Source organism: Papio anubis, chromosome 3, assembly GCF_008728515.1.
Source record: "Papio anubis isolate 15944 chromosome 3, Panubis1.0, whole genome shotgun sequence".
NCBI lineage: Eukaryota > Metazoa > Chordata > Mammalia > Primates > Cercopithecidae > Papio > Papio anubis.
The window spans coordinates 75,578,531-75,604,694 of NC_044978.1; the positions used below are offsets into that span (position 1 = coordinate 75,578,531).

At 35.1% G+C, this 26,164-nt stretch overlaps 1 protein-coding gene across 45 annotated transcripts in view; it reads left to right on the plus strand.

Annotated features, from left to right (window-relative positions):
- CAMK2D (calcium/calmodulin dependent protein kinase II delta) overlaps positions 1 to 26,164 on the plus strand; it is a 305,944-nt gene that overhangs the window by 235,337 nt on the left and 44,443 nt on the right. For 7 of the 45 annotated variants that reach the window (XM_031664320.1, XM_009207459.4, XM_009207453.4 and 4 more), the window contains 6 exons: positions 9,086 to 9,180; positions 11,551 to 11,673; positions 12,832 to 12,915; positions 13,357 to 13,399; positions 17,056 to 17,093; positions 24,119 to 24,160. In XM_031664320.1, coding sequence (XP_031520180.1) covers positions 9,086 to 9,180; positions 11,551 to 11,673; positions 12,832 to 12,915; positions 13,357 to 13,399; positions 17,056 to 17,093; positions 24,119 to 24,160 — 425 coding nt within the window. Of the gene's footprint in view, positions 1 to 9,085; positions 9,181 to 11,550; positions 11,674 to 12,831; positions 12,916 to 13,356; positions 13,400 to 17,055; positions 17,094 to 18,466; positions 18,500 to 21,733; positions 21,794 to 24,118; positions 24,161 to 26,164 lie in introns of all 45 variants that reach the window. The other 38 variants (XM_017958994.3, XM_009207449.4, XM_017958993.3 and 35 more) reach the window with 11 other exon arrangements.

Sequence of the window (26,164 nt, forward strand, 5' to 3'; positions counted from 1 at the left end):
CACACACAGATATCAAGAATGACTCCTTAGAAACTTACAGCCATAGGGCATCTCATAGATTTTTAACCCCAATTTTACCACCTTTCACCTTGCTGTATTCTATCCTTTCTTCACATAATATTAGGCAAACAGCCAAATTCCTTTGTGATGAGCCATGCCCCAGTTGGAGCATGTATGTGCCACCAATTTCCATTTCTTTAGAGACTGTGTGGACCCTTTGTCTAGAAATGCACTTGGGATCACACAGCTATGAGAATGTCTTAAGTGTTCTACATCACATATTTAGGGGAAATGACTCCCACTAGAACATTATAATGTATTCTTTTGTTACATGTCTTGGTCATTGTTGTGGGATTTGGAATTGTTTTACCATTTTATTATATATCACCTTATTCATGTGACATGAAAGTGACATTAATTCACTTTATTTGTAAGATGATGTACCCTTACTCATCGCCATTGTAATAACCACCACAGTGATGGACACACTATTTGGTTGGTTTTAGGTTGTGGCTTTTCCTCAGGGAAACTCTTTTTCAACCATTTATTAGCACTGTCTCTTGCCAATTAAATGGTGACTTATTTTCTAGAGTAGACACTGGGTTGAGTGGTAAAAAAATGACACTACTCAGAAAACAGAAGAAATGCAAAACAAGCCATTTAGCAGAATGACAGCTAGCCTTCTATACGAATTAAGCTCTGAACCCTCATTACAGCAGAGCAGAGTGAAGCAGGGCATTAGTATAATGACTAAAACAAGCCTGTACATTATTTTTATTAGAATCATGCAATTATCTGCACACAGGAAATCTCGAATACCAGCAATACCTTGCTTTTGTGATCTCACACAGGGTGTGGTCTGACCTGTACTCTCTCTTTGGAAGCAAATAGTCCATTACTGGAAAGCAAATAATAAACATTAATGAAGCAAGAACATAGCCTTGTGTTCTGCCATTAACAGCAGCAAATTGATTTTTATGACTTAATTGTATGTATAACTGCTTCCATAAATTCCTAATGGGATGAGGAAATGTTTGTAGATGTCACTGGATCACAAATTTCTAACAGAGCTTGTTCTACAATTTGGCCTAAAAATAAATAAATAAATGCAAGCCTATAACATGGGTCTCTCCCCCACCCTATGTACATATGTGTTGTCTTGCTACTTTTCTACCTTACTTATGTATTAGTCTCAACAGTTATGAGTGATAATAAATTAGTGACTGTAACAGAATGTACCTTGACTTTGGACAAACCTTAGGAATTTTATGGAATATGTTTCTCCTTTTCTTGTGTGGTGAATTTACATTCAGCAATGATGTGTTTTCTGGGGTTTAACCTTTTCATATTTCAGCTGGGGTAAGTCATTATCAGGTACTGTAATCATTTTGAAATTCCAAGCCTACTGGATATTCTGTTACTATTACCAGTTCTGAGACTACCTTACACTTGGCCAATCACAAATAGGCCTCCAAATTAGAGGCCTTCTGCCTTCATCCATTATGACCCACATCTCCAACAGTCTTCAGTTCATGGAGCCTTACTCCCAATCATAGTCTTTACCGATATTCTCTTACTCTGAACTTATACACTGTCTTAAATGTCTCTACATTTACTATGTCTGGTTTCCCTAACTTGGTGTTTTTCCAACTGTGAGCCACAAACCACATGGTTCAGAGTGACCTAAAGTGCAGCCTCCCGAGATCTACCTCAGGATCATTGAATCAGATTCTTTGGGGTCACAGGATCCAGCAAATCTCACTTCTGGTTATATATCCAAAAGAGTTGAAAACAGCATCTTGAAGAAATATTTGTACACCTATAATCATAGTTACACTATTCACAACAGCCAAGAGGTGGAAGCAACCCAAATGTCCATTGACGGATAAATAGCTTCAACAAAATGTGGTTTATACGTATAATTGTATATTATACAGCCTTAAAAAAGAAAGAAATTCTGTCACATGCTACAACATGGATGAACCCCAAGGACATTATGCTAAGCAAAATAAGTCACTTACAGAAGCACAGATACTATATGATTCCACTCATATGAAATATTAAAACAGTCACATTCGTAGAAACAGAAAATAGAAGGGTGATTACCAAGAATTAGAGAGAAAGGGGAAATTAGTGTTTCATGTATATAGAGTTTCAGTGTTGAAAAATGAAAACAAACTGGAGATCTGTTTCATGACAGTGTAAATGTACTTAGTACTACAAAACTGTTCACTTAAAACTTGTACATCTGGCTGGGCATGGTGGCTGATGCCTATAATCCTAGCACTTTGGGAGGCCAAGGTGGGAGAATCACTAGAGCCCAGGAGTTTGAGACCAGCTTAGGTAACATATAGTGTGACCCTACCTCTAAAAAACAGAAAAAATTAGCCTGACATGGTAGCGCACACCTGTAGTCCTAGCTACTCTGCTCGAGAAGCTAAGCTGGGGAAGATCCCTTGAGCTAGGGAAGTTGAGACTGCAGTGAGCCATGATCATGCCACTGCAATTCAGCCTGGGTGAAAAAGAATGAGACCTTATCTTTAAAAAACAAAACAAACAAAAAAAAATCTATGTTATGTAGTATTTATTTATGTATTTATTTATTGAGACAGGGTCTGGCTGTATTGCCCAAGCTGGAGTGCAGTGGCACAATCTTAGCTCACTGCAACCTCCACCTCCCACGTACAAGTTATCCTCCTGCCTTAGCCTCCCCTGTAGTGGGTACTACAGGTGCACACCACCACACCCAGCTGATTTTTTACTTTTTGTAGAGACAGGATTTTGCCATGTTGCCCAGGCTGGTCTCAAACTCCTGAGCTCAAGCAGTCTGCCCACTTTGGCCTCCCAAAGTGCTGGGATTGCAAGTGTGCGGGACCTTTTTTTAATGTACAATTTAAAGTCACTGCGTGGGGCCTTTTTTAATGTACAATTTAATGTCATGTGTTTAAATTTAATGTTAGGTATTTTTTAGCATAATTTTTAAAAAACAGATTCACTGAGGTGAGGCTCAGGAATTTGCATTTTAACAAGCTTGCCAGGTGATGCTGATGCCACATCAAAGCTAAGCAACACTACCATAGCTAATTACAGATTCCTTTAGGAGAGCAGTTTTTAGGTTTATTACAGGATATGTCAGAGGTTGCAAACAGGTGAAGTCTTAGTTCAAGCTGCTATAACAAAGTCACATAGACTAGGTGGCTTACAAACAACGAAGTTTCTTTCTCATAGTTCTGGAAGCTGAAAGTCTGTGATCAGGGTGCGACCACAGTCAGGTCAGGTTTTGGTGAGGGCGCTCTTGACGGTTACAGACTGCCAGCTTTTTGTTGTATCCTCACATGGTAGTAAGAGCTAGCTAGCTAGCTGCCCTCTTCTTAAAAGGGTACTGTACCTGTTCATAAGGGAGCCATCCTCATGAACTAATTATCTCCCAAAGGCCCCACCACACCAAATACCATCACATTGGGATTTGGATGTCAGCATATGAATTTTGAAAGCCATACAAACATTCTATCCATTGCAGGCGGTCTGCTGTCTTAGTCAGACTTGTGGACATTTTATTCTTAGGAGTGTTGACATTAATTATTTATCTTTATAATTTATTAGCAAGTAATTTCTATAAAAACTATCAGTTTCTAGCTTCTCTAAAGAAATCAAAAGAACACGTGATGCAATGCTTTTGCTCTTATATAGTAGTTGTACCTGTCAGACACGTGAACACAGCTGCTCCCCTGGTGACCACCCCACCCCACACACAGTACAGGTGCAGGCCTTCATCCCGGCCTGCTGCCAGAAGTCCTGTCAGTTTGCCACTCCTACTACATGGCATAGATAGTTTCCATCCTGTTAAACGTGCCTTCCTATCTTGCTGGCATTGACCTTCTAGCTCTTTGTTCTACCCTTCATTGGCCATTTAGGTCACAGAGTGTTAGTTGAGCACTTTCTCTACTTGAAATGTATGATGATTTTCTATTAATCGTATTATAACAAGGTAAGATAGAGCCATACTTAACACTCATGTAATTAATTGTGTATTTCCAAACTCCACGTGCATTTTGCTTCTAAGTTTATAATGTACCCCTTTATTTATTTAGAATATGCAGTAACTGTCTTAATTAGATTTTTCCATTAACTTCCCCACTACCTTCTCAGAGTTGTCCAACATTCCTTCTTCATCTCTCCTTTTGTAAGAACAGCATTTAGAATGTTTAATTATTAACAAAATTATAAGTTTAGCAACTTTTTTAACTTTAACTTTTATTAAAATCAATTTTGAATGTTCTTGATAATGTAGTCTTTCTACCTGATCGTAATCAATACTTCTCAAAAGTCTTATTAACCAGACATCTCTAGCATCTCCCAAGCATAAATATATACATAAGATAATGAAAACTAGTTTTAACATCTATCTTTATATGGAACCAACTCTATCAAAAATAGTTTTAACTGTTTGTCATGGAAAATGTGAAACATAAAATGGCGAGAATACTATAATAAACTGATGACTATTTCATCTATTTCCTCCCTTTCATTTCCCACTCCAATATTATCTTAACCAAATTTGAACATTGTATCAATACATCTATAAATAATTTAAAGTATATCTCTAAAAGAAAAGGACTCTAGGCCAGGCACGGTGGCTCAAGCCTGTAATTCCAGCACTTTGGGAGGCCGAGGTGGGCGGATCACGAGGTCAGGAAATCAAGACCATCCTGGCTAACACGGTGAAACCCTGTCTCTACTAAAAATACAAAAAAAATTAGCCGGGTGTGGTGGCAGGCGCCTGTAGTCCCAGCGACTCAGAAGGCTGAGGCAGGAGAATGGCATGAACCTGGGAGATGTAGCTTGCAGTGAGCTGAGATCGCGCCATTGCACTCAAGCCTGGGCAACAGAACAAGACTCCATCTCAAAAAAAAAAAAGAAAAAAAGAAAAGAAAAGGACTCTAAATATGACAGTAATATTAGTTTTAAAATTTTAATAATTATTGCTTAATAGCGTCAAAATATCTAGTCATTTTCCTATTTATCCTCTCATGTCATAATCTTGTTTGGTCTCTTAGATCTCTTAGTCGTTTTTAATTTGTAAGTTTCGCTCCATTCTCTGTCCTCTCTCCTTATTTCTTGATGTATTTTTTCAAAGAAACCTGTAGCTCCAAGACAGCACATGTAAGTACTCAATCTTGGTCTCTAGATACTATTTACCATTAAAAGGAACCAGAACTTTTTGTAGTAGCAGCTGATTTCAAGTTTAGAACAGGAAAAAAGCAAGATGATCCAGGAGCATCTTGTCATACCACAAAGAAAAACTATTAAGGACCACAGAGTTTATATTAACAGATGCAGGAGCCACCTTGAGGCTGGCACTAGCCAAAGATGGGGCAATTGAGAATCAATGAGAAAAATAACAGTAATAGATTGAAATACATCAAATAAGTTTAAATCAAGGAGTTGATAATGATAATCAAAATTCAACAGAAGTCCTAACCTTTGGGGATGTTGGGGACCCAATGCATTATTTTAAAAACTGGCTAGTAAAGAGGAAAATAAATAAATACTTGGCCTATCTTTCCCATATGAACTGTATCTTAGACCAATCAAGTGGAAAAGGAGTAAGATTTTCTTAGTCTAAAGAAAGCGTGATATAATTAGAGTATCATCATTTTATTTGTTTGTTTGTGAGTCTCACTCTGTTGCCCAGGCTGGAATGCAGTGATGTGATCATGGTTCACTGCAGCCTCCAATTCCTGGGCTCAAATGATCCTCCTGCCTCACCCTTCCAAGTAGCTGGGACTGGCTGTGCATTCCACCACACCTGGCTAAGTTTTTCTATTTTGGGGAGAGACAAGGTCTTCCTATGTTGGCTAGGCTAGTCTTGAACTCCTGAGCTCAAGTGATAATCCTACATCAGCCTCCCAAAGTGCTGGGATTACAGGTGTGAGCCACCATGGCTTGCCATCATTATTTTGCAGCCCCAGTAAAATTATGTAGGCAGTAATCATCAAAGGCTGCTAATGTCATGAGAGACACCCAACATTTGAAGGCACATCATCACCCCTGAAGTGTTCTTGCAAAAAAGAAAAAAAAAGACTTCTTCATTGACTTTTAATGATTTTAGTACTTCAGGTATATGGGCAGAGAAAAAGAGCTAGTGATTTTTTCCTTTTTTTTTTTCTCTGACATAGAAAAAAGGTAAAATATTAGGTTTTTTTTAAAAAAGGGAAATTAGGCTTACTCATGAGGCAAGAACTCTCAATTAGAACACCAAACACTTTTATTTTATTTTATTTTTATTTTTGAGACTGAGTCACAAGACTCTATCACCCAGACTGGTGGAATTCAGTGGCACAACCTTGGCTCACTGCAACCTCCGCTCACTGCAACCTCCGCCTCCTGAGTTCAAGTGACTCTCCTTCCTCAGCCTCCCAAGTAACTAAGACTAAAGGCATGTGCCACCATGCCCAGTTAATTTTTTTGTATTTTTCGTAGAGATAGGGTTTCACCATGTTGGCCAGGCTGATCTTGAATGCCTGACCTCAGGTGATCCGCCCATTTTGGCCTCCCAAAGTGCTTGGATAAGAGGTGTGAGCCACCATGCCTGGCCTAGAGCAACAAACACTTTTAAAATAAGCATTTGTTTAGTGGACCTAGCTGAAGGAAAAAGTAGCTGCAAGGAACATGTAAGATAGGACCAAATGGACATCTTTGCTAGTAAGTCAAGGTCTCTCAGTTAGACAACACAAAGTTTTAAATTTTATATTACCATTCCTACTGAAGTTCATAGATAAAGAAAAAGTGGCTGCAGGGAATGTTTAGAGCATCATTATGTCTGTCCTGCTTGTGGTTGAAACAGTTACTTAACCTCTCAGCCTGTTTCTTCATCTGTAATATAATGCAGATAACAACAATATCTACCTCATAGCATTAAATCCTCAAGGATTAAATGAAGTAATGCACTAAAGCACACAAAACTCTGAATAAATGTTATCTATAATCAATTGTATTAATATTACATTATCCTTATGCCATGAGTCTCACACTTGTTCTATACATTCAGAAAATAGAACTACAAAAGAGCATAAATCAGAAAGGTTTTAGATGCTCGTTTAATAATCAAGTTGAAGTAAACTTACAAAACAGTGTTTATTTAAATAGGCATTGACAATTTCACATCAGGCTACTCAATAGTACCTATAATATGTTTTTTTTTTTAAGTCTTTGGGCCTAAAAGTGTTTTTTTAAATCTTCACATTTATGCTATTATTTTATTTAAAGTACATGTTTTTGTAGACACTCCTCCATCAAACAACTGAATTGTGGGCATCTATTACATATTGGCTGCTTTTCTCATGGGATGAGCCCTCTGTGAGCTTCCTCTTCCCAGAGAAGCACCACATCAACTGTCAAGTGCAGACATAATTCATAAGGACAAACAGCCTATGTTGAAAATGCTAAATGTCTCAGTTGTGCGACTGATTTATAATTTTATAACAGCCTAACTCCAGATGTGTATTAGGAAAATGTTCATATTCAATGGAAACTATCACTATTACAAAGCAAATTTTCTCTTTAACCTCCTGGAATCTTATATAGCTGAGGGCTAAAACTACTCAGGTACAGCTTTTTTTCTACTTGCATCCTGAGAACACCAACACTCATCATCATCATTACTATCATCATTTCCATTAGATGCATGGAAAAATTATTTTTATGTCGTGAAGGTGGGGTACCAATATACTGTGATTTTCTTCATGGTCTTTTTTTTTTTTTTCCTTAAGTATGTTGCTTAAAATTTTTTACCCTTGTATTGATTCACATGACTTGAAAAATCTTCTTATGAACTGTATCTTCCTGAAGCAGAGTCTAAAATTCTAAGATGATTAAACCATTGCTTAAAAACCATTTCAGCTGCAACAGTGTCTATTTATAAAGATGTCCAGACTGGTGGACAGGAGCAGAGAGAGATCTCCTAGGTACAGAGACCAAGAGAGACCACCTTGGATAAGGGAAAAAATAAGTCTCAGAGTACACCTGGCAAAGTGTCACCTGTCTTACTTTTCTTTCTCAGGTTTCCCAGGCTTAAGGAAACATAGCAAGAAAAAAGCAAACAGGAGAGGTCAGAGGAATGACTGCCTTCCTCCAGGATAATGAACTAGGAAAAAAAACCAAAGGCCTTAAGCAGGGCAATAAAATATGTGAAAAGTGGCAGGAGGGATATTTGATGACAGAGAAGACCATTGTATCAAAACGATCTCAGACATTTAGACTGCAGATATCATATCAGGGAAATTTTAAAACTGTGAATACAGACTTTTTTTAATTTTAAAAGTTAAACAAGATGTTCATTAATTTATAAATACAAGTTTGTGAAAAATTTTAGCAAATTTTATTATAGCCATGTGTTTATTACTTTGAATTTTCTGTGGCATTTTGCCCTTCTCTTCCTTTTTCCTCTCCCATAATGTATATTCTTCTGTAGTCTTGGTTAAGTTGTTTGACTGAGAAGCCTTGAAGTTTTTGAAGACTAAGACTACTGAAGAGAAAAGGGTTTTGTCTCTATGTGGTACCCACATTTGCAGGGACTCTGGTTATTTAGAATGTGAGTTTATTCTAAATAAACTCACAGGACACCATCACTCAACAAAATGTCCCAATTACCATCAAAACAAGCATGAGGAAATAAATAACATGCTTAGTTTTTGAACTTCAACCTCACAGTGACTAAAATCATAGTCTCTATATAGGTAAGAATGCAGGAAGACTCTATATAAACAAGAGTTCAGGGAGGCCAAAGAATGTTGCCCTAAATGACAGATATGTTTTATCTTTAGAGTTTCCCTTCCATGCCTCTTTAGAATTCTTTGGAGCATGCATTGACTGACACATTGTCAGAGTTCTGGAGCATAGGAGGAGAAGCATTCACCTTCCAGAGACTGCTCTAGAATAGACCATAACACGTCTCTCTGAAGTTTTCCTACAATCCAGTTTTCTCTGTTTTAACAGCTACAGCTTAATATCATTGTGGATCAGCCACATTTAATTTATTGTTGTCTATATGACTTAAATAATGTTAATACTGTAATCTCTCCAGGTGTCATTCTCTATATTCTACTTGTGGGGTATCCACCCTTCTGGGATGAAGACCAACACAGACTCTATCAGCAGATCAAGGCTGGAGCTTATGATGTATGTAATAACTATTTATATCACTTTAGATGAAGGTTTGTTTTTTGCTTGCTGATCAAGAGCCAGATCTTTTCATTTTTCTTTTAACTATAATTTTTACCACTTTCTCTTATTATTTCCCTCTTTCTTAAGGAAAGGGAAAAAGAAATGCAGCATATGTGTTCAGCTTATGTTTCCTTTTAACTCACTCTCTCCTAAGATTAAAAGAAAAGTCATGTGAAGTCTCTGAGGAAGAACTTTGTCAAAATGTTTGGATCTTAGTGCATTTTAAAAACATAAAAATTAAAATATTTCTGCTATAAAAATGATTATTGCCCATTCAGTTGAATTATATTCTCAAATACCTATCACATAATTTTACATTATATACCAACAATATTTTGCAGTGATCACATATCAAATAGAACATTATTCCACTATACCAGTTTCTGGGTTTTGTTTTTTGTTTTTGTATTGTTTACCTAATGGGATACTATGCAAGCTTTCATTTGAAGAATGAGTTTCACAATTGAAAAATTTGAAAATCATAATTCTAATATATTTAATTTTTAATTAGAATATTTGAAAGTAGATATATATATACACATTCATAAATTAAGTTCAGAATCTGAAGAGGAAGTCTTTATCTACTTTCTCTTTATGGCTTAACTTTGTGTTTATGATATAATTTGCTCTCCTTTGATATGTATTCTTATAAATATGATTTACCACTTTCTCTGGTTTCCTCTCATACAGCCCTAGGGAAATCCATGTGCAGGATCTGGGCATGCTTTCCATGTGTTATTAAGTGGAGTAACTATGGAGTAGCAATATTGGGTTCACCTTTTGTGCACAAGTTGAAAGCTTTATGTGAAAGTGAGAGGAGAAAATATAAAATGTCTGTATTGTATTCTATCATGTCTCATGAACTCTTCAGTGCATTTCTGATAAAATTTTCTATTTAGATGGATGTGTGTTTCAGTTAGCAAGAATTTAAAATGTATATTCTTTGAATTTCGAAGCATTCCATTATCCCTAGACTAGTAATTGAAACAAATTATTATTTACATGGCAACAGCTAGCACATTCACCATCTTTACAGACTAGAACCAGCCCCTCTCTGGGCAGACGTAGCCTTGAAAATGCACTGCTTGGTTAGCAGAGGAGTGCTTTCATGAAAATTAGAAAACTGAGGAAAAGGTTCACCTTTCTTCATGCTGAACCTACCCCTCATTTGCTATCAAAAGACCTGTACAACATTTAAGAAATAGCCTTGCGTGTTTCTTTAGTAGCTCCTAATAGTTAGCAAGCTTTCACAACTGCCAAAGATAAGCTTCAGGAATTAAAAAATGACAATTGTTAAGCTGGCAAGAAATTACAGGTATTAGAGTCAATATCATTTTTCTCGTGCTTTATTTTGCCAATGAGTCACAAGTTCCCCATTTTAAAACTACCAAAAATAGACTAATTCCATTGACACAGTGACAATGGCTTTATTTTTCAAGATTGTCTATACAAATTCATGAATTGGGAAAATAACTTGATATTCTATCATTTTGCAACTAATGTAGTATAAATTTCCCTTAATCATTGAAGGACAGTATTTCTACTAAATATGCTAATCATATAAAAGTAAGTTATTATCAGTACAAAAAAATAACATAAAGAGAGGAGAAGTAGCTTTCTTATATAGTCTTATTGTAAAAAAGTATTAATAATGGGAAGTTATAAGATTTGATTACTTTCATATACTTTGGTGAAATTTGTAATTGGGCAGATTAAACTTCTTGAAGGGTTAAAATGAAATCTTGCTGAAGCTCCTATAGCCTCAGATTCTTCTCACTACAGCACTCCAAGTAGCCATGATTAATAGGTCAGTTTTGGCACAGGAATTGAAGCTGTTTTATTACCTCTGCTATTACTGCTTATAAGTTGTGAAAGTATATAATACCTCATTTTGAACCTTGGCATAATATTACGATGGCATTGGTACATGTAGCAACCTCTTCGCTTTTATTAAGTTTTGCAAATAATTATGAGAAAGATTGTATAAAATTTCATTTTCAGATCAAAGCAGAGATACTTTGAGAAGAATAGAAGATTCTTAAGTTCTTTTTTTCTGAATTTTAAAATGTATTTACCATATGTGATATGCAGCTCAGTATATATGTTGGTCCCTTATCAGATACTCTTTAATATATATAGTTGTCTACATAGAGGGGGAGAATAGATCTAAATGGTTTTATTTATTTTAGATACAATTTAACTTATATAAAAAGTAAATTTATGAAGAAATTCACTACTTGAAGAAATGATTCATATAGTTGACTCTTCCCTGTTTGATTGAGTGTGTCTATTTTTTTAACTTTTTATAAATTTATATTTTTGAAGTTTCCATCACCGGAATGGGACACGGTAACCCCTGAAGCCAAAGACCTCATCAATAAAATGCTTACTATCAACCCTGCCAAACGTATCACAGCCTCAGAGGCACTGAAGCACCCATGGATCTGTGTAAGTAAAACTTCTCAAAAACTTCAAGAGCTAAAATGAAAAATAAGCTGTCCTTTAATATATTGTTTATGGATTTTAAATAACTTTGCAAAAAAAAGATGAAATTCAGAATGAATGAATTTTTGACTCAAGGTGTTTAAGAAAATGAATTTTATGATGGTGAAGAAATGCAATTTTCAGTAGCAAAGTCTGAATTGCATAGATTCTTAAACAAATATTGCTTGCAGTAACAAAAGGAATGAGTATTCTTCGTATCAATTATTGACAATACTCATGAACAAGGTTAAGAAAATAACACCAAAATTAAATGTATCCCAGAAGAAAAGATTTAACAAAGTTCAATTATTTGTCATTAGGCGACTTTAGAAGCAAGTATGAAGTTTGGCAGCTGAGAGTAGAGTTTTAGTGGCATAAAAGAATGGTCATAGTAGTCTGAATATATTTTAGAAATATTAAGAAAAATAGTGTGAAATTTGAGGGGAATCTGAAGACTTCAGTAAATTTCTGAATGTGTCAAATGCTAAGATGATAAATGTGGCACTAAGTAAATGAAAGGCAGCCCAATCGAAATGTGATTGAAGACATTAAAATAAAGATAATTTGAGAAATTATAATATTTATTTCTACACTTTCTGGTATTTTTATTTTGTTTTGTTTTGACACAGAGTCTTGCTCTTGTCACCCAGGCAGGAGTGCAGTGGCACAGTCTTGGCTCACTGCAACCTCCGCCTCCCAGGTTCAAGCAATTCTCCTGCCTCAGCCTCCCGAGTAGCTGGGATTACAGGTGCCCACCACCACACCCAGCTAATTTTTGTATTTTTAGTAGAGATGGGGTTTCGCCATGTTGGCCAGGCTTGTCTTGAACTCCTGACCTCGTGATCCACCCGCCTCAGCCTCCCAAAGTGCTGGAATTACAGGCGTGAGCCATGACGCCCAACCCATTTCTATACTTTATATGTATCAGTATTGCGTCTTGGCCACAAGTAGTCTTGGCAAAACTAAAATTTTATTTTTAGGTAACTTTAGCAATTGAATACTTGGAAGTTGATCATGCAGGTGCAGCACCATTAATAAAGATTTGATGAAGTCAGGGATATTATTATACTTAGTGTATTTTAAATATTCTTAATTAAGTTACTTTTTTTCCCCCTCCTCTAGCAACGTTCTACTGTTGCTTCCATGATGCACAGACAGGAGACTGTAGACTGCTTGAAGAAATTTAATGCTAGAAGAAAACTAAAGGTAAGAAATTTTACATTTTTGTGGGGAGGTAGATTTGACAGACTAAGAAGTGAAATACCATGTGAGGAAAATAACTTCTAGCAAAGGCTTTCAATTATGTAGACCTCAATACTCTCATTATTCTTTTTTGGGGTCTTAGGAAATGGAATATACACCAGAATCAAAACTATGGTGAAAAGCTAGAATCATCCTGGCAACACATGCTGTGGATCCTTCCTTCAGTGGAAAACAGCTGTGCAATTTGATAATGAGAATCTGGCCAGCATCATGAGAGACAAAGGCCTTTGACTCTCAGGAAACCAAAAAACAAAAACAAACAATCAAAAATCCCCTAACTGAAAGTAGGGCCAGGAAAAGATTTGTTATCAAAGACTCTATATTTGTTAGGTCCAGGATTTTGCATAGGCAACATTGACTTTTGTGTTCTAATTTTTTTCACAGGGTGCCATCTTGACAACTATGCTGGCTACAAGAAATTTCTCAGGTACATGCATTGAGAACTCTGCTTCTTATCTGTTGGTCTTCTTTTTAAGTAGTCTCTGTTTTTTTGACTCTAGAATTTTTAAACTCTAATAATTAGAAAAACCTGATTGTTCAGGGGTGGCAAATGTGTGGCACAGATTCCTTCTACACCTGTGGCTGCCATTAGCAGTCTACTTGGGTGCTGTCTGCTACCGAGCCTCCGTGACTGCACCCCTCACAAGAGTGCTTCTGGCAGCTCTGGTCACCAGTCAGTGCTGGTGCAGGACTAGCCTCATCTGTCAAATGCTGGGATGCATACAAGTTGTGGAAATAAATACTCCCTCATTTACAATCTCAGCATTTCAAACTTAGAAAATATTATTGATATTTCATAAAGTAATAACTATGAATAAGTTATTTTTGGTCTCATTTTCATAGGGAATCCTAGTATGCAAGATTTTTAAAAGAAGACCATTATTGGCCAGGTGTGGTGGCTCATGCCTGTAATCCCAGCACTTTGGGAGGCCGAGGCAGGTGGATCACAAGGTCAAGAGTTCGAGATCATCCTGGCCAATATGGTGAAACCCTGTCTCTACTAAAAATACAAAAATTAGCTGGGTGTAGTGGTGTATCCCTGTAGTCCCAGCTGCTCAGGAGGCTGAGGCAGGAGAATTGCTTGAACCTGGGAGGCGGAGGTTGTAGTGAGCAGGGATCACGCCACTGCAATCCAGCCTGGCAACAGAGCGAGACTCCATCTCAAAAAAAAAAAAAAAAAAAAAAAAAAACAGACCATTATTGAGGAACCCAGTTCTCTTAGACCTAAGTTCATTCAAAAGTATAGTACTTTCTTGGCATACTATAAGAATGATTACAACTGTCAAAGGTATCTAACTCAAGAATTTACAGAGCACCTTGCACTCAGTACTATCAGAGCATAATAAATGTTCCTCAAAATGATTCCATGGTAAAAAATAAGTGTGTTAAATAATAGGCTAAAAGAAGTCAAACCATTTCTTTATTGTAAGAGTCACTCTCTAAAGGTGGAGATAAAGTATATGTTACTCCAATAACTTACTTGAGTTTTGTATCCTCCTTCTTTGATAGATTATCTCAAAGGACCAGGTTCACAAAAGTCAAATCTTGTTCAATGCTAAGCAGTCTTATGTTGGGGGAAGGACTGGAGCAGCAATTAAGCTGCACTTGGTAACCTTTGGCCCTTTAGACTTAGAACACTTGTCAGCCAAAAATACTACCAGTTTAGTTTGGATACCGTTTACATAACAGTGATCTGCAAATCAAACCATCCAGCTATTTTTTCAATTCTTTGTTTTATTTTCTGCTACATACTTAGCCTGGGTGTTATAGTGTTATCAGGTAATAATCCATCATATCATTATTAAATGCTCTTCAACCAATTTCTAGTTATTACTTACAACTGTATTAAGTGGTCACCTTTCCCCCCACCTTTGCATTTCGTTACAAATAATGGGAAACCATAAGAGGCCTTCCAAAGGCTGTTAAACAATAACAACAATAGTAGTACAATGAATAATGCTACGAATTGAGGGACCGTGTTGGCCAGTCATATGTATTTTGTCCAATTCGTTTAGTGTAATAATACCTTGTTGCTGCCTTTGTCAAGTTACCTGTTTCATAAACAGTTGATTAATATAGTTGACATTTGTATGGGTGAGTTCAATGCCATCTCATTAAATATTAATTCATATATATGATATTCAAATAAATTTCACTGTGGCCCAGTAATTAGTGAATCATTAAAAGGTAGAATGATTTATATAGCATAAATTCTTAACGGCAAACTAACTCAAACTTTAAAAAATCTTCAGATTTAAAATTGTACATTTTGTTAAAGTGTTACATACACTCTTGGGCATAAATTGGGCCTTTATTCACATATGTACCCATATATAGAAGCTTTTTGTTTACCTCACAGTTTCCTTTTCATCATCATGTAAACTAAAACCTCATGACTAATATGTGAATTTTATATTGTTTCTGAATGTCTTAGCATGAAAAAGCAATTTTTTTTATCCGTCACTTCAAAATCAACTGAATAACATTAGACCCAGTTACAACATCTTGTACTTAATACTGCGTTTTAGTTTTGAGTATTTTATTCATCCTATTTCATTGCCAAACATGCTCTTTAAAGTAATTTGTCCATAAGTATATGGTTATAAAGTTGTTTTAATTTTTTCTTTTCTCCCTTTATGTGGAATGTATTTCTTGTGAGGTAAGGTGAATAGTAACCAAAAGGGACATTTCTGCATCTCCCAGGCCAAATCCCTGCTTACCCTGAATCATCATCTTCTCTTTGCTTGCTATTGCAATTTCAATTATTCTGAGTTTGCTTTCTAACCTATTAACTGCCACAGGATTGATTTAATATTGCTTTTTAGCTCCAGGCAAACAATTTAATAGCTAAGGCAACTCTTTCTTACAATCTCAATTAATAATAAATTAATAGCTTTGTTGCTAAAGATTAATGAAATTAACATTTTTGTGTCTTTTAAGTAAATTTAAAAGTATACCAATATGATATTGAAATAATGCCCCAAATCAATGAATGTCAGGAAATTACATGTTCATGCAGTTCTAGTCTAGATAGGTATTTACACTTTCAAAGTCAAGCTCTATTCTGATATACTTAAATAAGTATATGTAATTAATATTAAATGAAAGCATAAGTATGTATGGTGTTCTGCATATTTGTGAATGTTCTACACTTGGTGTACTAATTGTCATTGACAGTTATATTATCTGTTCACTGTGTATACACACATTCCTTAGTAGATGTTTTTGAAAGGATGACTTCACCTTTTAATATACTCAAGAAGTTTAGTAACAGAAGGAATGTTAAAAGCTCCCTGCCAAGAAAAATGAAGTTGCATATAAGACCATATGCTTTAAGATTTCTCTGATTTAGTTGAAGATTTTATTCTGTTTTTATGTTGTCTCAAGTTTTATGATTTTTACTTTTTCATTGTAAAGGCTTTTGTTCATGAAGCCTTTGTATTCTGATTTTAATGTATAAAAGAATACATAATGCCATTTTTTTAAAGCTCATATGCTAAACATTTTAAAAATTTGCTCTAGGCCAATAATATGCCATTTTATTTAAATAGTGATATTTTTTGTAAAACCAAATTGTCTGACTTCAAGAATATAATGAAGATGTTATTTAGCCAGAGCAAATTTTACAAATGAGTTTTCAACCTCTAGAAAGAGGGGCTTAAATGGCAGAACTGACATGGTCACCATATGTGGTGTGAATGAACATGTAATACTATCTGTCAGCTGGTGTCCAAAGACTGAATTCAACTTTCTGGATTACAAAAGGATAGTCCAGTTAAAGTTCCAGTATCCTTTTCGCAACCAACAGTGAAATAAAGTCCAATAAACACAACTGTCAAAGTATTCAATTAAATGCAATGAACTACTCTTTAGTTCTAAATTTGCTGTGGCAAACCAAGAAAAGTGATACTGTATTTCAGTGTCCTGTAAGCTCGCGCTCATCAGTGTGACTTTGATAACTTGCCATATGTTGGCCATAACTCAGCAAAGGTGGTAGAAGGAGACAGTAACCTGACTGCTTTGTTGCCTGGCTGTGGGTTTCTATGGATAACTCACTAAACTGATTTTACTCTCATTTTACAGCAGCCAAGAGTTTGTTGAAGAAACCAGATGGAGTAAAGGTAAGTTAAACAGATGCCCCTAATCCATTTCTGATTTTCAGAAGCTGGATAATCTTTAAATGTTAAATATAATTCCTGAGTCTTTACAAGTTCTATTTTTTATTGTTTCTGATAAAGGTTGCCGGTTGAAATATGAAATGATTTAATATACAAAGATGACTAACATTTATACCAAGAAAAACTGTATTTCTTCTATTGGATTATATATGAAATAGTCATGAAAAAATAATATTGTTATGCAATATAGAGTTCCTATAGAAATTAAATGTCTTAATCTTCTCTGATTTACTACAGTTCCAAACTACCATGGTGACCTAAAAGTCTGCAAAAACCAAATGCTTTTCCAAATAATTATGGTGCATACGTGAAAGCCACTTAAGTATATAGCCTGAAAAATACTCACATTTGGGTATGGAAAATAGAATGTCAAATGTCTAAGTTAATCTATTTGGGCAGTTTTTATAAAGGTCTTAATTATTCCTGTGTTTCTATGATAAGGTGTTGAGATATATTCAAGATGAATGATCTGAACAAATATTAGAAAAATCTTGCAAGAAAAATAACAGCAGGATATTTTTACTTTCTGGCTTTCTAAGCAAAATAATACAGTTTCTTTCCTACTGATTGTATATTGTTTCAAGGGGATTTACTCTTGTTGGAATGTGATCTTATATGTGCATAATGATGTTTGTTATCTTTTCAGAGTACCACCTAAATGTTTTATTTCTTTAATCCTTTTCTTTCTCTTCCAAGGACAGATGCATACATTCTTCATCAACACTTCAGCGTTCTTGGGAATTAATTAATTTTCTAACATTTGAATTTGACCCAAAGTCAGGTGGTCAGTTCATATTGAAAACATAACATAGAAAATCATTTGTCACTTTAAATGTTCATGCTCAGTCATTTCTTTGCCACCTGTCTGTGTGCAACTTGGAAATTTTGGGAGCACTGATAACTATGCGTTTGTGATTTCCTTTAGGATGCCATTTCCATTTACCAATTGCTTTCTTCAGCCTGCAATTTTGTCTTCATTCTGATTAGTTTATTCCATTTAGATTTTAAGAATGATAGTTGATGACTGCCTTTTTCCCAATGTTACAATAGTAGAAATGTGGTATCTTACATTTTCCAAATATTTTCTTCTCCTGGGCTTTCCTGTACCATTCAGTGATGGAGAGCTCACAGATCCTATTGAGATATTTATTTTCATTACTATCCTTACGTAGAAAACATTTCCAGAACTTTTTTCTTCCATTCAACTTATAGCTCCTCTTTAAAAACAAAATTATTCTATACTCCATGCTTTGATACTCTAAATTCAACCGGTCATATTTTTTTTCTTTTCCTTTCTCTTTGACTGGTCAATTCAGAAAAGGAAGTCCAGTTCGAGTGTTCAGATGATGGTGAGGATCTCTATCTGCCAGATTTCTCCTCCTGTGAAATTCACACTTAGGAATAAAAGTCTTATTTACCTAAGATAGTGTAAGTGGAGAGGGTGTAGGACCATTACAGGTCAGTGTTAATCAACTATCAAAACACGGTACTCCTCTTACATATTATATTGTTTTTCTCTGAAATTGAATTTGTTAAACATGTAAATAGTTATATTAATAGGTTTGCTCTTTTACAAAAACAAAGTCCAATTTTCTCTTTGAAAATAAAAAGACCATGACAGAATGAATGTCTGTATAGTGATAAGTAAAAACAAACAAACAAAAAAAACCTATGTGATTATTTTTTAAATGTTCTTCATGGTTGCTAAAATAGGAGTGATTTATACGACACCATAAAACATTCACCATGGAGTTTATAAAGGTATGAAAGTGATCTTACGATGTACCAATCCTAGTTAAGTACCTTTACAGGAAATGTTTATTAACCTCAAAACAATAAATTTAACACCTGAGAAATAGGAATATCTTGCCCGTGCCTCATAAGAGTAATTCAGTGCATCATACAATCATCTGATTTGATTATTTGATTAATGATTTTTTAAAAAAGAAAAACACCCTGCTTCTATTAACATAAAATAATTATATCACACAGAAGTGCCAGAGTTCTTGTATGTTATGTTTAAAAGACATCTATGGGCCAGAAGTGGTGTCTCACACCTGTAATCCCAGTACTTTGAGAGGTTGAGGCAGGTGAATTGCCTGAAGTCAGGAGTTCAAGACCAGCCTGGCCAACATGGTAAAACCCCATCTCTACTAAAAAAAAAAAAAAAAAAAAAAACACACACACACACACACACAGAAATTAGCCGGGCATGGTGGCCATACCTGTAATCCCAACTACTTGAGAGGCTGAGGCAGGAGTATCTCTTGAACCCAGAAGGCAGAGGTTTCAGTGAGCCGAGATTGCACCATTGCACTCCAGCCTGGGCAACAAGAGCAAAACTCTGTCTCAAAAAAAAAAAAAAAAAAAAAAAAAAAGACATTTGTGGTTGAACCCATGCTTTATATTTGACTCTTTGAAAAGAATGTCTTCTTGCCTTTTACTTAGAAATTCTCCTATTAGTTTTCAATAAATTAATCTTATAAATACCTCCAAAAGATTTTTCACAGAAAAAAAATCATTTAGTTAATCTTTACATTAACAAAAAAGCTTTAACTGCACATTAAACATGACTGAAAGTGTGGTTGAGGCACATATTCATTTAACTCATGTTTCCCATACCTAACAATAAAGAATGGCTCACCCAGACAGAATGGCCTTCATCTGGAAGAGATGATGGTGTGTGTATGCTGTGTATCTATATGTGAATGTGTGTAGGTGTGTGTGTGTGTGGGAGGAGGGAACATGTGCACTTGTACAGATAAGTTTGTATGCATAGGTGTGCAAGTGGGACATTTTCACTAAAATAAAGCAATTCATGGCAACCATATCCTAGAAAAAAATCAAGTATCATATCTCAAAATAGACATAAAGTATCTCAGAATATTTCTTTCATTTGCATTCACTGATATAAACTAAATATAGCATATTAAATACATATGGTGCTTTAACCATAAGTGCCCCTGTTCATTTGACAGGAAGCCAACTATCTTTTGCCTAGCACGTTTCCCTAATAGTAATTTATTTGTGTGTGCATCCCTCCTCTTTTCTCACGTACCCTGTACTAACATAAATACTGAATTTTGATCCCTCTTTAATAGACTTTTTACCTCTTATCTCTTTGGCTCTTGCACAATATCATGTTAAATTCTGTGCACTTTGATTTAAAGGGAAAAAAGGTTTTAACTCTCTGCAAAATATAGATTGATGACAACATTTATAGAATTTTCCAGTAAAGGAAAGTTTATAAGTTTTCTATCCTTTCCTGCAGGTCAAACAGCACAGTGTCATAGCTTACTGTAAAAATAACGATACCAGTAATCACACAAATGGAAATGAAAAGGAAGGAAAAATATTACATATTTAAATTAATTCATGATACTTTCTATCTTCCTCTCAATACTAGTTTTGACAGGATATATAGTTATCAGGTATAGACTTCCCAGAAAACCCAAACAATTAAACTGGTGTCACCACTTGTAAATGCTCATTTGATACTCACTTATTTTATATAGTATATGTTTCTCTTTACATCTTTTTATATATTTATATTAAAATAGTGGAGATATACTCCTTTAGAAAATAATAAATAAAATACCTAGATACTATAGTGTAAGAAAATGAATGTTACCTTACATTTTTGTTTGAGAACCATAACGTAAGTTGTCACGCGTGAGTTTAAAAGAATGTTGATTATTACTTTTTAGTCTTTGATTCTTGGTGCCCCAACTCAGTTGTAGTTTCTGGTTGCCACTGTCTACAAAGAGTCTTCTCTGTGAACCGTTAGAGCACTTATTGATCCTCTGAGTTGCTTTTACCACACAGCTTCCACAGTGGTAATGATATATTCTTTAAAGTCAAATCCAGTTATGTTAAAGCAAGGGAATGATATTACCAAATATATTCTGCAGTGATAGCAGTAGCACTGTGACAGAAAATGTAGTATTTTCCTCTTACACAACTGTAAAAATTAAAGTCCTTTTACATTCAACATAAAAAGTTTGATTTCCCCACTAATAATTGAAGATGTAATTTTTAAAGGAGATCTACACTTATCATTTTTAAAAGCTATTGTGACAGCATTTTATCGAAGACCTAAATTTTCATTGGATAATTTAATTGCTCCTAAGCAAAGTAATGATGGATCCCCAGAGAAAGATCGTCTATATGTGACTTCAGGCTCAAGAATAAAATGGGGGAAGAAAGAAATGTATTTATAACAGTGAACAATTGGAAGCTTGGAAACAGAATCCACTTGAAGAGTATGAGAATGGTTATATTCATTTCATACTCTGAAACCTGATTGGAGCTCCATTGAAGCAGTTCTTTGTTTGCTAAGGTGGCATAGCAACAGCAGACACGTCTGTTTTCTCATTGCACCATCACGAACATGGTCCAGCCTGTGTGTGACCATCGGAGACTAGCGATCATCATTCCTGTCAGTCGTCACCATGTCTTTCACGTTCATCTTCAGTGGCTCTTTATCTTCATGTCTACATCTCCATGTAGACATGCTGCGTCTAGAGATATTGGCTACCAAGGGGTTTAAGGCATCTCTGTTTCTATTTTCTGCATACCCACAGATAAACAACAAAGCCAACGTGGTAACCAGCCCCAAAGAAAATATTCCTACCCCGGCGCTGGTATACCTGGACTCTTTTGTAACCCTTCTTAAGTTCTTTACCTTTTCTTTTTTTTTTTTTTTTTTGTGATTTCTCTCATTTGCTTTCACTATATAAATACCATATATATAAATATTTTATTTCGTTGGATGTTGGGTTTTGTTTTTTTTTGGTTTTTTTTGTTGTTTTTTTTTTTTTTTTGCTTTCTACGATATGACAAAGTTTTTTGTTTTTGTTTTTTTTTTGAGTTTTTTTTGGTTAAGTTAGTTGTCAAGCAGTGTGTTCTAACATGAGATTATCTCATTTCATTGTTGAACATTGTACTGATAGCTGTGGTCTCTGTAGTTGGAATTATTGCATGCTGCATTCAAAATACAGCGCTTTGGTTGCTCTTAGCTCTTCTGATGATGATAGTTCTAGATTATGCAAACAATGGTTTCTTCTTTTCATGATGCAAATGCTGACATCAAGGAGAGCTAATGGGATTGTTGCTAGACAACATAAAAGTAGACCTTATTCAGAGTTCTTGTTTCCCTCTTATTAAAACACAACAGGGCTTTGTAAGACTTCACTTTCTGAGATAAAGAGGCACTGGATAATTTAGAGCTTTTTGTTTATTGTGTTTGAAATTAAATTGTCACTGTTTCACTTTAATCCAAAGAATGAAATTGCAAAGAATAGAGCTTTGAATGATCAGTGGAAACCAGTTATGTCTATCTCAATCAAATCCACACAATTAACAACTAAATTAGTCTAACACTTTGAGATGGTATTATGTTAAAATTCAGAATTTGAATACCGTCATTCAGTGCTCTGTGAGTTCCATAACGTTTTCCCTAAACTATTTCATATTTTGATTTATGATTTTCAGAATTTTTTTCAATTATTTACTGTTCTCATGCTCTTATTTTAAATAAATTTTACAATGTTAGGGAATCATTTCACTTGAGTTAACTATGAGGCTCCATTTAAAAACATTTAAAAGAAGGACACATCAGGCTGGGCGCAGTGGCTCACGCCTGTAATCCCAGAACTTTGGGAGGCCGAGGTGGGTGGATCACAAGGTCAGGAGATCGAGACCACGGTGAAACCCTGTCTCTATTAAAAATACAAAAAAAATTAGCCGGGTGTGGTGGCGGGTGCCTGTAGTCCCAGCTAGTCAGGAGGCTGAAGCAGGAGAATGGTGTGAACCTGGGAGGCGGAGGTTGCAGTGAGCTGAGATCGTGCCACTGCACTCCAGCCTGGGCGACAGAGCGAGACTCTGTCTCAAAAAAAAAAGAAGGACACATCAAGATAGCAGGTTATCTACTAGTAACAGACAATGTTGATCACAGCTGTAGCCAAAGGAAAGGGAGAATGGAAGCAGTGCATATGTTCTCTCTCAATATTGCAGCAGTGTAAACTATAATGGTGGGAGAGTGCCCATGGTTGAGAACTCCCAGAGGGTTGCAGTACCTCCCCATTGCCAAGATACCACATAAAGAAGGTGCCAGGCATGTCACTGGTGTATGCATATTGCATCTTTTTGTTAAATCAGTTATTTGAGTGTTATTCTCCACTTGGGAATATTTCTTTGCTTTCTGACAGAAAACAATAGAAAAACCAATAATTTCTTCATAAAAAAGCATAACTTTACAGCCAAACATCCCGCATCTATAGTCCATAAAGTGGAAGGTTTTTTTTAGATACAAATTAACATAGGATTTAATAGCAATATGCCTCAAATTATAGTGATTATATGATTAGTTCTAGAACCCTTTAGGTAAACTTTTAAAATATTCCTTAAAATTTTGTATGGACTTTTGAAATGGATTCTTTAGTATAGTCTTTAAGTGTTGTCCAATGGTTCTAGATTTTACAAGGGTATTCAGTTGTGTGTTAATTATATTAATGATGCCATAATCAAGTTTCAAACCAATATAACTGAAAAATATCTTCTCCGAGAATTTGAAATCATCTCGAAGTTTTACCTCCAGTGTCCTTGGCAGTTCTCTATGGGACAGACATTCACAGGCCACTCATTAAAGAAGAAAGGAAAGCATAGGATTAGGTGAAACAGTGAGTGCCTCTTCAAGTCTCTAAATATCAAAGCCTTGTTTGAATGCTGATCAAGAATAAGGTCTTTTGCATGCTGCTTCTGGGTAGGGAGGTTCCTATCTCATGGGCTCGCCAGGGAGATCTTTCATCAGAGATATTGTCAGCTGCAACTCTGACAGCAGTTAACATCGCTTTAGCTCTTGTCACTATTTCATTTTGTCAGCTGGCTCACTCTGCTCTGTCCCTCACACTAGAAATAATGTACTTACCAATGCGAACTGTTTCTTTCTCTATTTTGTTCTCACTCAGGAGCCCCAAACTACTGTAATCCACAACCCTGATGGAAACAAGGTATTCAGAAAGAATCAACATCATCTTGCTTTAACAAGACTATACATCTCATCAAATATTCAAAAAAATTAATTCATTATCTAAAAATAGGAAAGAAAATTCTAACCATTTTCTACCACACTTCCTTTTGGGCCTAATTTGTCTATAACTGTGGACATACTTCTTGCAAATAAAAATGAATGATATCTCGAAAGAGAAACTAATGTTCCCATGAGTCAATAAAAGTCAGGCTAAACGTGAATGAAGTCTTTATGTCACGATGACTGTGTGTCTTAAGCAATTCCATCTGGTCACTTTTTTTCCCCAAGACTTTGTGCTTTGTACTGTAAATATATTGTGCATGGTATTTTAGAATTTCTGGCAATATCATTCCATTGTCTTCAAAAATATCAACTTGACTTCATAGGTTTTTTTTTTTTTTTTTACTTTAGTGTTACTTTTGAGTTTTATTCTATTCTGTTGTCAGAGTGGGGTTGTTTTTGTTTTTATTGTTTGTTTCTTAATTCCCTGTTGGTGGTGATGATGTTGTTGTTGTTATTGTTGTTGTTATTTGGCATGAATTTGAGGAGAATCAGGGAGTTTCACTTTTTGTGCAATATATCTGTTGTTGAGTAATACATATTCCAGTAACAGGGGTTTAACTACTTAGCCTGAAAGAAGACTAATTGTTTCCTATACATTATAAATTATTTGTATAGCATGTTAACAAAATAACAGCACTAGCATATATGTCTATAGGATGAAAGACCTTTTCTGAATTTATTCCATGTGTCCAATTTATTACTTTTCATACATTATTATATCTCTAAGGGAAGAAAAAAAAATACTAAACTTTTCTCAAATACTAGATATAGTCATACATCTTCTCCATGCTCTTATCAATGATGTTTAAGACTTAGAAAGCACATTTTATCTTAAGACTTAGAAAACACATTTCCTCTCTGGTTTAACATGTAGTTGATCAATATTAAAACCATTAAGTAAAAAACATGAAGTGTTATGTTCTTTAATATGAGATTTATTTTATAGTCATGACACTGCAAATGGTCTAGGTCCCGAAAAGCCTTGAAGTAGTCAGGACCATCACATATGAAAACAATTTTTTTAATAGCATTAGCCAATGAAACGCCAAGCATAACAGCTGGAATGGACACTTCAGTAGTTCTAGCTATATCATTTGTAAGAGTTACTGCATGATATTTCTTGCTTACATGAATTAGTTTAATTTTACAGTGCATGGGTTTACCTTCATTTACAGCTTAAATTTGAATACTAGGTCACATTAAGAAATGCATGAAGATTCCTTTCTTTGGTTTTGTGTGTATGAAGACTCTGGGTACACCTTTAGTTAGTTTTTCCCTTGGTTTAAATATTATATATGATATTTATATAAATTTATCACCTTTTGGAATACTGAATCTCTAAAATGACACTGGCTGGTGTTTACATTATTTTCCAGAATCTGTTTTCCATTACTGAGCTATTGACTGGAAGTTTGTTTCCAGTTATTTTTGGCTCTAGCATTTAAATCATTCCAAGTAGAAAACTATGTCTTTCTTATGAATATTGCAAAATGTATTTGCTAGAAAATATTTTATTCATACATTATTAATGAACACATTTATCATACCATTTTAAGAAGCATATCTTAATTCTGGCAGTTATAGTGTATTTTTCAGTGTGCTTAACAATCTTCCACTTAATTTGTAGTTTTACAAAGAAAGAACTTTGTCTTTTATTATGGAAGTAGGTTTCTTATCAATAACAGCCAGTTTCTAATTTTGAAAAGAATGAAAAAAGTCTAATTGTCCTTGAAAGTAAATTATTCATTATAATTCCATTGTGCTGAGGACAAACATGAAAATTCTTCTGAAAAGTACTTTCAGCATATCTCAACTTAACCCCCTTAGCTTCTTCATCAAATGATGCAGTGAAATGCTTTCTCTCCTTATAAAGGAGTAAAGCATACAGGCCTTAACATAGTGCCTGACACAAAGAAGGTAC